Consider the following 15,077-nt stretch of genomic DNA (forward strand, 5'->3'; position numbering starts at 1 on the left):
ATCTAATGCATGCGCATGCATGCAGACACGCCATGCCACGCTCCGCGCTCCGTTTGTGTCAATCCTCGTTATCCATTCGCCCAGCCAGCGCAGCAGCCTCGGCCTCGCCACCTCCGAAAATTGGCAGCCGGTAGTAAAGTTCGGATTATAAGCTTCGGGTATTCCGAATAGCTGGAAGTTACCACTTTATTAAATAGAAAAAAGCCAGTATTTTCATAACAAAAACAAAAAATTATAAAATAAGATAAGATAATTTAATTGAATTGATACCATATTTCTTAATTTAGTAAAAACCAATCAATTATTTTATTTTAACGAAATCGATGCCAGTATTAGTCCTCATTCTTTGACGGAAGCTACCGATTCTCTCCGAAGAGCGCGTCGATGCACTTTGCGATCGCCCTCGTTTTTCGCAGCAGCCATTGTTCTTGCACTGAGAAGCATCAGGCAGCGTGTGTTGTGAAGAATTGAAACAGAAATACAACTTTTCTTTCCTTAAATATTCATCATGCCTAATAGGAACGAGCAGAGAGGTAATCAGGGACCAAGGCGATCAAATCCACAGGGTGGTAACCGTGGCAAAGACGAGAAAGGTGGTGGTGAAGGCCAGACGGCAAACACAACTCCAAGCAGAGGTGGTGGTGGACAAGGCGATCGCCGCAACAAACCTCCGTTCCATGGACAAGGGGCCAGAAGAGATCACCAAAAAGGCAATGATACCCTAAACCCACTGCCTGAACTAGACGCTGGACCAAAGCCTGAGAAGAAATTCACTGGACGGTGCCGCCTGTTCGTCGGTAATCTAGCAAATGATGTCACAGAAGCAGATTTCAAACAGATGTTTGAAAAGTTTGGAGAGGTCTCAGAATCATTCCTCAACAGTCAAAAAGGCTTTGGATTCATCAGGCTGGTAGGGTTCTAACGTTAAATGCTTTTTATATTCCTTATCATATTGCAAAAATAGAGGCTATATTTTCAATCTTAGTAATAGTACACCACTCACCAGATCATAAATTCATCATGTTCACTATTGTTTGTGACAAACCCAACGGCATAACGCCGGCAATCGCCATCTTCGTCAATCATCAATCGTCCTTGCTCTAACACTGTTAATGCCCTTCCCTGTGCGGCGGCGCGGCGTGATCCAGCGCGAGCAGACCCTAGACACAGGGAACACAACCATCATGACCATGCATGATTTTAAATGAATGAATTTTGTGTTATATCTTATTAAAGCAGGGAATCTCTAATTAACCTGTTGCGGAGAACACATGTCCGCTCGTGGCTTGGCAAAATTATTCTGTAAAATGATAATAACCCCCCCCCCCCCAAAAAAAAAAAAAAAAATCTTATCCCGATTCGTCAGTCTGTTAGTGTTTATTTCGTCTACACAGCTACCGTTTAAGCCCGACGCCGTGCAAAGTGTGTGTATGTATAGCTACCGATTTACGGGCAGCCATTACATAGACACACACACAAGCCTCGCCCGCGTGGTTGGTTGCGCGATTTGTGATGGGTTCGGAACGGGATGGATGAAGAGGCATGAAAATATTCACGTAACTGTTGTGGTGAGCTGGCGTGAGCTAGGATGTTCAAAAATGGAATCTATTGTATCACAGACTACTGCCAACTTTCTCACACTTTGCGCAATGATCATGGCAATTTTCTGTGATGCAACATTGTAAATGTAAAGCTCGATAATCCTGCAGCGCAGCAGAGAGCAAAGGCACGCGAAGATCGCGATCGCACAGTGTTCCCATGTGTCAGCTAGCTCCGCAGAAGTGCAGTGAATGAGGCGGGCTTTTAGTGACCTTATCACTTGTGAAACGGTGTTCCATCCAGCAAGAGAAGCTCGCCAGCAGCTCAGTGCGGTGTGGTTCATGGGATATCACCGTGGCACATGGCGAATGAGGTACCGATAATATAGGGCCGTAAAGTGCACAATTGCCAACCCAACAACCACATTCTCACAATCTCTGTGTGCTTGAGAATAAAGCAAGTTACATGTAATCTAAATTTACCCATTTTTCGACCGCCTAAATTGCGGAAGCAAAATAGCGTGCATGATTCGAATGCCTGCGCTGCGATCATTGTTTGAATGCCTGCACTCGTTGTTCTACCCCATATGTCCATGCTTCAAATTCGCGACGTACCGCCTATGAATGGATTAGCGTGCATGCCCTTTTTTTTGACAAAAAAAAAGACTCAGCATAACTTGCATGTTTCTGTGATAATTAGACCTATGTGACTAACCAAAGACATGGCGAGGGACATGCAAGTTATGCTGAGTCGAGGGGAAAGTGCATTCCAATGTCAATGTCTTTTGTTAAACATTTCAGTAAATTTACAGTAGCAATGATTGACAGATGAGGTCACAAGAGGAATATTGGTTTGGAAAGGCAGACCAGTGCCAGTGTGCAGCGTTGAGTTAAGTTGCGTACACTCTCAACAACCAAATGCCTATTCTGATTCATGCAGAGTCTAGAACAAAAAAAAAAGAAAAAAGAATTAGATCAGTTGAACAAAGTCTACTATGCATTGATATTTGACATTTTCTTTCTACCTTTATTTCTTTTTGAATTATGCTACTTGTGTGTGAGAGAGTAGGGTTATTTCATAGCACTTATATTAAAGAATGAGAATCAAGCCCCCCCCCCCAAAAAAAAAAAAAGCTTTGAAAAACCCCAAAACAACTTTCTGCAAGAAAAAGAAATTCAGGAGGATCTGTACAATGTGAGACTGTGTAAAAGCTACCCATCTTAATGTTGATTTGAGGAAAACAATATTTTATTGGAGGAAAAAGCTGGCCTGTCAGTGCATACATTTGTAGACCACGGCCATGTGTAGATTTTTCCTTGAACATTTACAGAGTATGTTGTATTCTAAAAGCTTCTTGTAGCGTGGTCAGCTCTGTCATAAGATGTCCCATGTCTTTTCCCTTTTGTGACTAATTCATATTATTTTCTATTACCCAGGACACACGGTTGAACGCTGAGGCTGCAAAAGCTGCTCTAGATGGTACAAGCCAGAAGAACCGCACTATCCGAGTCAGATTTGCAACACATGGTGCTGCGCTGCGAGTGAAAAACATCCCCCCAAGCACATCAAATGAGCTTTTGGAGCAAGCATTTTCCATGTTCGGAGAGGTAGAGAGGGCAGTAGTGATAGTTGACGACAGAGGGCGACCAACAAAAAATGGCATCGTCGAATTTGCCCGCAAACCTGGTGCACAGAATGCCCTGAACAGGATAAGGACAGGGGTGTTTCTGCTCACAACGTAAGTTTGTCCGTCAAGGATCTTTGCATTCATTTGATGTTTGTGCAAAATGATGTGATGTGTTAGAAGTGGTAAATAGATATTGTAGAATAATTTTGAGTGCTGTTGTCTCATTCAACACATTTATTTGTATATCTGTAACCTCCCGCAGAGATGAACTAATGATCTCTGACCCATGTGCTTTCCAGGTCACCATTCCCAATTACTGTGGAACCACTGGAACAGAAGGATGAAGAAGATGGAAATCCCGAGCGCTACATGCAGAAGAACCGCGAGTACCAGCGGGAGAGGGAGCAGCCACCCAGATTTGCTCAGCCCGGGAGCTTCGAGTACGAATGGGGGCAGAGAATGAAGGCACTGGAAGAGGAGGAGAAGCTCAAGCGGGAGCAGCTGGAGAAGAACATTGAAGACTCTAGGCTGAAGATGTTGGACGAGATGGAGATTGCCAAGACTGAGCATCAGACAATGGTGATGCGACAAGGTAACCTTGCCTCCTGCCTGTCATAAACCATGTGCAGACTGAGTATTCTTTTTGTGCTCAACCATCCTGTATCAAGGTATATTTGAGAAAATGTAAGAAAGATAATAACAAACAAAACCTCTCCCTCCTTTGGCTTATTGACTTTTTATCAGTCCAATTGCAATAGATTTGCAAATATGCTTTTTGGGTAGTGTTGAGGATGCTACTTCAAAGTTTTGCCAGTTTAACTAAATTTCATGATTGTATGGAATCTATAGGTTACACAACGACCCTTTTAATCTGCAGAGATTTAATGAATGAATGTAATGGCATTATGGTGTGTAGCAGCATGTGTTCATGGAGGCTTGCAGAAATTGTGTTAATTCAGTTGTTCCTGTTGTGCTGCCTATTACATGTATATACATTTTTTCTTATTCTTTTTTTCTTTTTTTGTCTCCCCCATCAGAACTCCTCAGACGGCAGGAAGAATTGCAGCGCTTGGAGGACCAACGCAGGGAGTTTGAGATGAGGTGTGCAAAATGTGGATGTAATTCTTTTTCATGATGAATGTTTTCATCAGGGATGCCAGTTTGAGGCAAAAGTCTAAATTCAGGCCCTGGTAGTATCAAAGTTCAGGCCCCTTCATGTAGAAAGTAGCTTCATTTAGATGTATCTCAGGCCCTCTCTTTCATTCTAACTGGCTTCCCTGTTTCATAAATTTCATGCTGTGCAGTACTATCACAAATATTGTAACACAAAATTGATTGACTTTATTTGATAAAAATGTACCAAATATTTGGGCTGTAATATTGAAGAAATTATAGATAGCAAAGTACACTCAAATTGGCTCAGTGCTAAAAGGTCATCACACATTCAATCCTTGATTTTTTCGAAATGGCATGTGTTCGAAGCACTCAACCCAGTTGTAATTTAAGCTGACCCATTAAGGTCTGCATGCAATGACCTGGGAAACGCAAAGAAGATTGCTTTTGGCCCAAAGCAAAATTTTGCCATGAAAGTAGATTATTTGGAACTGAGGTGCTAAACTGAAGTGCTAACCTGCGGTACAAGGGAATCTTGTTCTAATGAGCTATATCAGGTATCTTGTTAATACCAAGGACAAAAATAAAAGCATATTTATATGAAGGATTAGGATCTGGCAAATTACCTAGTCACATTAACCTGGTGAGGATGGGCTGATTTTGCTACAACACACATTTCCTATAGACACTTGCCTGAGTGGACTCTTCTTCAATGGGTTGAGTACATGTATCCTGCTATATTTGGCCTGTTAATGACATTCCACTGTTACTGTATCTCTGTACATTTAGACGTAACGAGAGAGATGCGCGTCGCCAGGAAGAGACTCTCCTGCGGCACCAGCAGGAGGAGGCACTTCGCCGCCGGCAACAGGACGAGATGAGGCTCCAGCAAGACATGATCCGGCGGCAGGAAGAGATGATGCAGATGGATCAGGTAGGTGAAAGCTGTCCTCGCCAAGTCCCTGGGGGATCCAAACTGGAGAAAGTCCCGTCCAAGAGCCGAGCCAGAATTCTCTTTTGGCCTGAGAGGCTTGCAAGCATACTTTGCTGTGAAGTGCTAGAGGGATTTGGCATCAAGTTTACTATTCTAACCTCCTAAGATATTGTACTTCAATTGTGGATTTAATGAGGGCGCCAGGAAAACTGAATGCTTGGATGAATTGAGAAGCATTTTCTCCAGTTTTGATTCTCCGTGGTGTTCATTGAAATAAACGCTTCTGCAACCTATGAAATGTTGCTGAAATTTTGAGATCCCCCATCTATAGTGTAGCCCTTCAAGAGCTCATACAGCAATACAGCAATGCAGCAATTGTAATGGGGTTGACGAGATCAAAGCATGAGACCTTTTGATTTCAATGTGCCTTACTCTGAAGTGAGAGAAGCAGAGAGAGTGAAAAGTGGAAGTATGGCATGCTGATCAGCTACAAAAACGTGAGATTTCTTGTACTTCTTCATTGATAGTAATTCATCTAAGCTTATTGGCTTGGGATGCTCTTCTTTTTTCTGAGAATTTCTTTTCCCCAACTGTTTGTTGCTCCTGTTTTCTTGAGGAGTCGATGTTGCACGGCTGGTGTCCTTTTGGTCTACATACAACTGTACTCCATATATTTAGTTATGTAACAGAAAAGAAGAGTTTTATACTGAATTACTTCAATCTTTGTCCTTTTTTTATAAATTTTAGGAAAATGTGCTACTCCTTGCAGCATTTCTGTGCTATCCTGGACAACTGGCATGGCACCAACAAATTCTTGTAGAATTTTCTGTAATGTCGGACAGGAAAAATCTGTCGAAGTTGACTTTCTTTTTTTCTTTTTTTTCTAAATTGATTTGTAGTATCTCTATGCTTCCAGCTGCAATTCTTGAATTACGTTTGTTTTCTCTTCTTTTTTTTTTTTTAACCTCTCTCTTCATCATAGAACATATTAAACATAAGTTAACGCTATGGTAGACTTTCAATCATTCTTATAATTTCACATATCTCCACTTCTTACTTTGAAAATTTTCCATCTCAGAAATATTCGCAAAGAATGTTGTTAGTAAAAATATGGTGCTAATAATGAATACTGGAATAGTGATATTTGACTTCTGCATTCTTTCAGTAGTGAATGTTTTTTCCAAGTAGCAGTGACCATTCCATTTCAGGCAGTATGTATTGTGTGAAGTTTTTCGTTCCTGATGTTTGTGCTTGTCCTGTTGCACACACACACACACACACACACACAATGAAAATTACATGGAATTAAGTGTTATTTGGTAAATATTCTCTTCTGTATGGTGTTGAAATATTCCAGACTACGAGAGGATTATAGTTTTCTTTTGTATATACTCCCAATTCCCTTCTTAATAATCGTATCATAAATTGGATGTTTCAAATCATTGCTTGATGAAAAACAGTATAGCGCTCTGTAGATTCCTTAGGTATTCCAATGAAAATGTTGGCATATTCTGGTTATCTAAAGACGAGAGAGATTTATCAAGAAACACAATATGCATTGAATGCTGCGAAGCGAATACTTCATTTTATCATGCAGGATGAAAGTATGCCTGTGGATTTTTTTCTTCCTCTCAGCGTTTTAAGTTTTGTTTTTGTTTTTTTAATGATGGCAACTTCCATTATAAAACATGATTTGTTTTACAAGACATAAATACAAAGCATGGCGATATAGTCCCATGACAATTATGTTTGGATTGATGCAATTAAAAATTATATGAATTGTGGCAGGACCAGAAAAGAGTTGTGGCATCTGTCCAATCGATTTCGGAGGTCATGTTTTATTGGATCACTCCAGCTCTCATAAATAGTATTTAAGGAATCTCTTGTGATGGATTTTCATCGTACAGAGTGCAGATGTGTTAATGAGGTATAAAGGCATTGGATTATATTTAGGGTAAAATCGTGTGAAGGCTCAGGGTTCAAGATCAGGCAACGTTGTTTCCAAATTTCTTGTTTCCAACCATATCTTAAGCTTAGAAACTCCATTGATGATGTAATTTGTGATGAAGAATAGAAATGAGGAAACAAACACTGGTAAAAGTTTAAAGGTCACAGTAATCTAACTGATGACAGTTTCTAGCCGTAAGTTCAAACAGGACTGTCCAGTGGTAATAGTATTAGGTAGAAAGCATAGAGGTCAATATTTGCATGCAGTGAGAGTGGTGGAAGTCCGAAGGTCATTACACTTTGACCAAAGAAATTCAGTCCTGCCCATGTGACCTTTAGCTCAGAATGTCTAGCGGTGATATGATTTGATTTAAAAAAAAAAAAGACAATGAAAAATCAATGTAAAACATTTCAGTGTTCAGGATCAATGAACTTCATCCATATTTGAATAAAATTGTAATCCTGCACTGATTACAAGAGAAGATGTAGGCACACAATCAACTGTGGACTACTGGCAAAATTTCTTAGTTTTGGCCCTGAAGTGTTGCAGGATTCTTCAACAATGTGGAATTTGAAGAACAATCAGTATTTTGTTATTGTGTATGAACCAGGTAGTGATACTTCATTCATGGCAGCGAAGCGGCAGTGTTCAGAACTGTGTCACAGATACATTCATGCTAAATAGAAGTAACATTGAATTGGCAACCCAGTCAATAGATATGTGATTGTTGAAAGTAGAAATCTTTGCTATGATTATCACTCAAGATATTTTTCTTGTTTGGGGGAATTATTTTCTCAAAACTATTCTCAGTTAGCTTAGTACATGTACCTCTTGTTGCGTAAATTATTAAAATGTTTGCCATGGGACTTTGGAGCTAGCGCACTGTGTACATGTTCTTCCCAGGGCTCTAGACGCCCTATGCAGGGAGGTGGGCCTCAGCCCCTCATGGGTGGAGGGGGTTCAAGTGGTGGCCCCCAGGGAGGTGGTAGTCAAGACTTGATGACCCAGCAATTGCAAGGCACTCCCGGGGTAAGTATTGTCTATGGAGCTGTGAGACATTGTGCACTTTTGTATATGCATACCTTCTCTGTGGTTATATGTGTGTGTAAGAGAGAAAGAGGGAGACAGATGGATAGAAAAAGAGAAAAAGATAGAACAGAGAGAGAAAATGTTATTGGTGAGAGATAGTAATGGAACGTATGAAAGAACAGGTAACTTTCATCCTTATCGCTTTTCTTTTTGTGAAATCATATGCCATCACCCTCACCACAAACTCTCCACTGATGTGCCTGCCTTGGTGCAGTTTTCTGCTCACTGAGATAGCATAATCCTCTCTTATAGGCAAATGGAGCTTCACTGAAATGATATGCATCAGTTTTTAAAGATGTGTTGCATATCAACAGTTTTATTAAACCATGACATACCTTTTCCAGATATTATGTTAGAGCTGATGTGAATGCACAGTGCTCGTTTACATGGATTTCACCATCTACATACATGATCATGCTCTCAGATTTCAGTGTAGAATCATATTTATAAACTAAAGTTTAGGACAGTTGTCCTTTCTGCATCTCAAATGCTAGAGATATGCATCTGTTTCACTGCATCAATTGGTGTAATTCAGAGCATATTTCCTGGTCTGCTGGTAATCATTGTTTTTTCATTGAAGTTTTTAGTGAACGAATGTCTTGCATTCATGAAAGAGACGTATTGAGTTCAAACCATCTTTTTTCCCCCTCATTCCTAAACATTGAAATGCATTCATATAGGTTTTATCGTGTTGTTTTCTGTTAAAAATGATGAATAGGTGTGAGGAGAAAATGTGACAGGACTGGATATCCAGCCTTTGCTGTCTTTCTCAGATGGAAATCATACTTATTTCTGCTACTTCAAAAACAAAGACAAAAACAAAAACAAATTGTAATCCTGTTTATCGGATTGTAAGATATGTGTGACAATTCAAAACTTGTGGCCAGCTCTGGTTGGTCATAAGTAAAAAGCTTATGGAACTATTACTAGCATTACATACACATGTACTTGTACATCGCTTTTGTATACACAGTAATGTGCAAAGTAAATGTGTTGGCTCATGCCTCCAGAGTATCTGCCATGGCAGATTTGTGCTGCTTGTTCGTTTTGCTTTTGTATCCTACATTTGTGCTGCGCTGTAATACCACGTTACAACCACGATTGCGTGCATCGCTGTATACAGTTCTTTGATCCCACCAGTATATACATAGCAGGGGTATTTTGATATATTTTTGTGATTCTCTTGTAAACTCTGAAAGTGGCACTTTTTAGGATGTATTTTGTTTCTCAAAATGCTTCACACTTAGTCTGTTCCTGTAAGTTTATGTTGAGATGCACCAAGTAACAAATAGTTGTTCCTTCTGACAGGCTTGCTTCACTTGAGTTTTTTCCCCCCTTGTGTCATGAAACTTCCTGAAATATACTTAAAATCCAATATAATTGTCCTTTGAAGTGAATTTTGGGATGCCGTCCCTTTGTCTGCCTACGATCTGCCAGATTTATAATTATGAGGTATTGGTTTGATTAAAATATTCAGGGCATGTAACCGTTGCTGTGGAGGAACATTGGTCATAATTAAATCAAATGCCAGACCTCTTGCAGTTGCATATGGTCTCTTGCTGGTCCTACTGTGATCACAGGGAATTGAAACTTTAATGATGAACCATGTAGGAAGCGGATGGTCATGACATTTTTTTTTTTTTTTTAATGCCTATATCCCAAAGGGTACCAGAGTTATTATGCTATCTGTTACATTGCATTCATGGGGTTATTTGCCTGTACAAGATGTAGAAAATCTTGTGCTGCTTGACCTTTAGGGCAGCTAGAGTTTACTATTTGGCAAGTAAAATGACTTCGCAGTTTCATGTTGTAAGTATTTAGCCCATGCCCAAATGTTTATTCAGGCAGGCATGAGATTTGTGTTTTGGTGACATGCTGTAATAGCGCTGTTGTTATTTGGTGTTTTCTTTGTTTTGTTTTTTTTTTTGGGGGGGGGGGGGTGTGGGAGGGATAAAAATTGTGTACTATGTGTAGTTGGTCCATGAATGACAATGTGGATTTGAAAGCCATTAAAACTATTGTTCAGGCTGTGCTATGTTTTGAGATCAGTATGTACCTTTTTGAAAGCTAAACGCAAGGAGGGCTACCCTGTCTAGAGAAACCATTATTTATTCATTTATTTATTTATTTATTTATTTATTCATTTATTTATTTATTTATTTATTTATTAATCTATTAATTAATTAATTTATTCATTTATTTATTTATTGTTGTTATGAGAAATGTCGTCTCACAATACACACTCTGTTTTTATTGTAGAATGTAGGCCGTGTATTTCTAATAGTATCCAATGGTTTACTTATGTCACTGGACTGATCAAAGAATGAAACTTACAAAGTCACTTTATGACATAAAGGACCTACATTCAACCATGGAATTTGCAGGTTGCTGCCTATAAATAAATCAAAAAAAGAAAAAAGAAAAAAAAAGTATAACTAAAAAATGAATTTATGAATTAGGTGTGAGTTAAAGTTCAAGTTCACTAAACCTTATTATTATAGGAATAATGCTGTTAATATCTTTGAGTCACCATTGGTAGTCAGTAATTAGAAGAAAATACCAGACAATCTCTTTGCTTTGCTCATAGATTTCTTGAACGTATAGACACAGTTGATGATCATAGGCGAGTGTTTCAATATGCATGTCATTGGAAAGGTGAACTTCATGGCAAAGAAAGGTCCCACTTTTCATGCAGTGTCTCCCTCCCCCCCCCCCCCCCCCCCTGATATTTTGGTCAAATGGAAGTAGACTGTTCAAACACGGTAAAGTGCTCAAAAATCTCGCTATTCAACAAAACTGCCGTACTATTGGTAGGGTTTCTCTTTTTCTCTGTCTGTTTCGTCTGTATGAAGTAAACTTTGGTGGAAACTAACTTGGATCTGATATTGCCTATCAATGGGTTACTATGTCTGAATAGCATGAAATGAGCGTTCGTCGTTGCAAATAGTTGTACGAGGGCTCACTTTGTGGTCATATTCACTGGTTTGCTGGCATGGACTACTATCTCTTGTGGTCTGTCTTGAGTCCCACTCGTACGAGACTATGAAATAATATCTGGTGACCTTGGAGAATTTTAGTGAAAAAAGTGATGATTCACAGTGGACACCAAATGGACGAACTTGGGAATTTTCCTTTGTGTGTGTGTGTGTGTGTGTGTGTGTGTGTGTGTGTACATGTTTCCTAATTTTGCTGTTTGCCTTTACTTTGTGAACGGTGCATCTTCAACTTGCTAGACTGGACAGCCAAGTGCAAGAAAGCATACATGCCATAAACGTATCATCAAGTGCCACTTTCTTACCCCTATGAATCAAGATTCCGAACCTAATAGGTGTTGATGTCTATGCTAATGATTGCCTTACCTTTGTCTCTTTCCCATGTGTCCTCACTGTTTTGCCGATGACTCATTTGATGCCTGCAATGGAACAACACTGAATTGATCTGATGCCCCTATTTGTACACAATCCTTTGACTCCTGTTTGACGATGGAACGTGCCTTGCGTATCATATCTATGTAACGTGTAATTTACCACGGGTTTATTCTACTACGTTGCTTGCGTGAATTCAAACACAAACTGCATATTCTGTCCAACAATATCATACACACAATTAACGATGAAAATGATTGTTTGAAAAAAAAAAAAAAAAAACTCTATTGACTGCTGGAATGAATATACAACTTACAGCGCCAGAGTAGATTTGATCAGCCACCAGGCGGTGGATTCAACAATGGTCAGAATCGCGGGCCAAACCAGGGAGGCCCCATGGGAGGGGGAGGTGCTGGCGGCCAGGGGGGTCCCGGCTCTGGAGCTGGAGTACTCGGCAGTGCCCCAGGGAGCCAGCAAGGCACCCCAGTCAGTCAGGGAGGTCGCGGCCCTCAGGGGGGACGTGGTCCAAACCAGCGCGGCCCAGGAGGCCCCAATCAAGGCCCAGGCCCCAACATGGGAGGACCGGCTACCTATGGCAGCAGGGGACCAAACCGACCTCAGATGGATGATGCCAGAGGAGGCCGGATGCCTGTGGAACGCAGAGACATCGACCGCGTGGAGCGAGGCAGGATGGACCGTCGGGATGACTACATGAACAAGCGCATGCGCCGTTTCTAAATTCTCAACAGCCACAAGAAGATTCCCAAACCTTGAGAGGCGTTGTAGTAGCATTGCAAATATTCACACATGAGAGAACTTACACAAATGTGTCTTCTTCGATGCCACCACAGGCATTTGCGTTGTGGGGGGGGGGGGGGTCATTTTCTACTCTTCAGTTTTATCTCGCACAGCTGTTAGTTGTTTCTTCCTAAGTCGTTTTCTGCAGCAGAAGTTGTTTTTACCTGCCAAGAAGCTGTGTATGGAAAGTGTCAATGACTGAACTCCATTTAGACAAAAGGGATGATGTGCTTTTAATGTTTGATGCGTTACCTGGCGTTCAGTGTTTGTAATTATTGGGGTTCATTCACGTTCATTGTTTTATTTTTGGAAATGTTGAAGCACTCTTTGAGAAATTGTACATAGTATTGATTCATTTAAATTGTAATCATGTGTTCATCTATGATCCGTTTACTTACATAGACATTCTTACTAAATATATCATTGTAGGTTTAGGCTTGTTTGTCAGGATGTGTTGATATTTGGGATACTATTGGCTTTAGAGAGGATAATAGTGAAAGCCAGGTACATTGCAAGCCTGAATTCTTGCTGTCAAAAAGCTTTGTTACACAGTATAACTATAATCATATCAAGACGCTGTATATATATCATTGTTGTATAATAGCAAGTTTGCTGGGGGGGGGGGGAGGGTAGAGGTGGATCTTGTTACTAATTTATCCATGATGTTTATAACAGCATACTCAAGAATTTTAAGCACTCCTTAATTCAGAATAGCCAAATAGCTCTTTAGACAGAGAGCGTGCATTCTTGTGTATGTTGGATGTTTTTGAACCGTTGACTTGGAAGTTGCTGAGCTTTATGTTTTATTTAAGTAAAGACAAAAAAATAAAAAATTCCTAGCTTTTCTTTTCCCAATAATTGAAAACAAAGTCTGTAACATTTTATATCACAAGGTTGCTTGTAGTGATAAAGGATTAGAACATAGGGCAGTATCAAAAAGAATTGTGATGTGACTTGTGGAAAAAAAAAATGTCATTAAAATGGTGAATCGTGTTTGTTATTAGAGAAAAACAGTATCTGAGTGTATTTGCTTCTATCATTTTCTCTGTAGTAGTATCCATATTCCTTTCCTTTGCATCATGTGCTTTTAAACCTGCTGGAGTTGAGTTGAGTAAGACTTGAAAAATCCATGGGCTGCTTTGCTGGCTAATCTTAAAGCCCAAAGTGAAGGGGAGAAGGGAGGGATCATGCCATATTAGGGTGAGGGTATGCTGGTATATACTGGGAGAAGGACAAATAATTGCACAATATTGCACAACACTCTCGGCAAAGTAACTTGGACACCATAGGATTTTACACAGTTTGTCTTCACATACAGCAAGTTGCAGCTATACAATGTATGTGGCAAAGCACCCTTATGTCCTAAACAGAATACGCGTTATGCATCTGAGTAGTCTTTCAGGAAACTGCAGTCCCCATTCATCTGACATTAGATGCATATTTTCCCCTCTGTTGTAAGAGAGAGTGAGAGAAATTAAGTCCAAATTTCCATCTATCATCAATATACCAGAAGCTAGGTGAAATCATGTAGTTCTCCATTCTGCATGGAAACCTGTTTCTGGTGATAATCAGTCTGTAACTCCTTGCTTTCTCAATGGTTTCTTTTCAGATTCCAAGAGTCTGTGTGGATAGCACCAGGCGAATTACTTGTGTTTGAGGACTATCAGATAGTAGACTTTTTTTCCAGCATTTTTAATAAATTTGCTCTATTCGAGAAGAGACAATAGACTATTAAAGTGGAAATTTTATAGGAAAAAAGTTTAGCTTGTGTCAGTTCAACGTTTTCCCAATTAGGCCAAAAAAAAAAAATTGTTGCATTGGCGTAACCCGCCCGACCCTAAAACTTCCGCCGACCCCATGTTTTTTTATTATTTTTTTTGCTATCGATATCAAATATCTTGTTGATTGCGATCGCGATCGCACAAACCCGGAAGTGGAAACGGCTCTGGGGATATCGGATGTACTAGGGAGAGATCTAGCATTCAGACTGCGATGTATTGTGCACAGTTTTGCCATAGGTTTCTTGTGTGGAGAACTTACACGAATCTGTATATGTGGGACTGTAATAGAGATCGCCGTGTGCGATGAAAAGATCGTACATATGGGTCAATTTGCATCTATCTTATCTAAGTCAAAATAGTAAAATATGAAGTGAAAACATTCAGGATAGGGATTTCAACATCTTTAAATTCTGTGAAAGGGTATAATTGGAGTAATATCGGCCTCATAAATGATTTGTAGAATAGATGAACACAGCACATTCGGTTCAGCAGTTGTAACTGTTTACTGAGCTGAGCACGAGTTTTACACGTAAAATGCAGGTAGAAAAAAAAAAAAAAAAAAAAAAAAATCTGCCCGACCGACCCTAGTTGAAAATCTCATGTTACGCCAATGCAACAATTTTTTTTTTTTTGGCCTTATGTAGAACTCCTTCACTCAGCTGTGTTCACCTCTCCTGTAAAATCGGTGATGGACAGAATTCTCTTCTCAATGTTTTGATAGAAGTCCCTATAGCTAGATAATTGTGAATCAGGAAATCAACTCGTCTTCAGCATTCAGATTTTTCTTGATGTGTCCTTCCCAGCATAGCATGGTCTACTAACCAAGGTAACTTGTGCATACTTGTAATCCACACCTAACATCTGTTTTGGCAATTTACTCCAG

The 15,077-nt window shown here is 39.9% G+C and overlaps 1 protein-coding gene across 2 annotated transcripts in view; it reads left to right on the top strand.

Moving 5' to 3' along the window:
- Positions 1 to 408: 408 nt before the first annotated feature.
- The window catches only part of LOC140242738 (uncharacterized), a 42,684-nt gene continuing 28,015 nt past the window's right edge, over positions 409 to 15,077 (top strand). Inside the window, exons 1-7 of one of the 2 annotated variants that reach the window (XM_072322497.1) lie at positions 409 to 910; positions 2,976 to 3,277; positions 3,466 to 3,758; positions 4,204 to 4,267; positions 5,069 to 5,213; positions 8,065 to 8,190; positions 11,934 to 13,424. In XM_072322497.1, the coding sequence (XP_072178598.1) occupies positions 509 to 910; positions 2,976 to 3,277; positions 3,466 to 3,758; positions 4,204 to 4,267; positions 5,069 to 5,213; positions 8,065 to 8,190; positions 11,934 to 12,353 (1,752 nt within the window). In that variant the 5' untranslated portion in view covers positions 409 to 508 and the 3' untranslated portion in view covers positions 12,354 to 13,424. Of the gene's footprint in view, positions 911 to 2,975; positions 3,278 to 3,465; positions 3,759 to 4,203; positions 4,268 to 5,068; positions 5,214 to 8,064; positions 8,191 to 11,933; positions 13,425 to 15,077 lie in introns of those variants that run through there. The other variant, XR_011902150.1, reaches the window with a different exon arrangement.

Source organism: Diadema setosum, chromosome 19 (genome assembly GCF_964275005.1).
Source record: "Diadema setosum chromosome 19, eeDiaSeto1, whole genome shotgun sequence".
NCBI classification, from domain to species: Eukaryota; Metazoa; Echinodermata; class Echinoidea; order Diadematoida; family Diadematidae; genus Diadema; species Diadema setosum.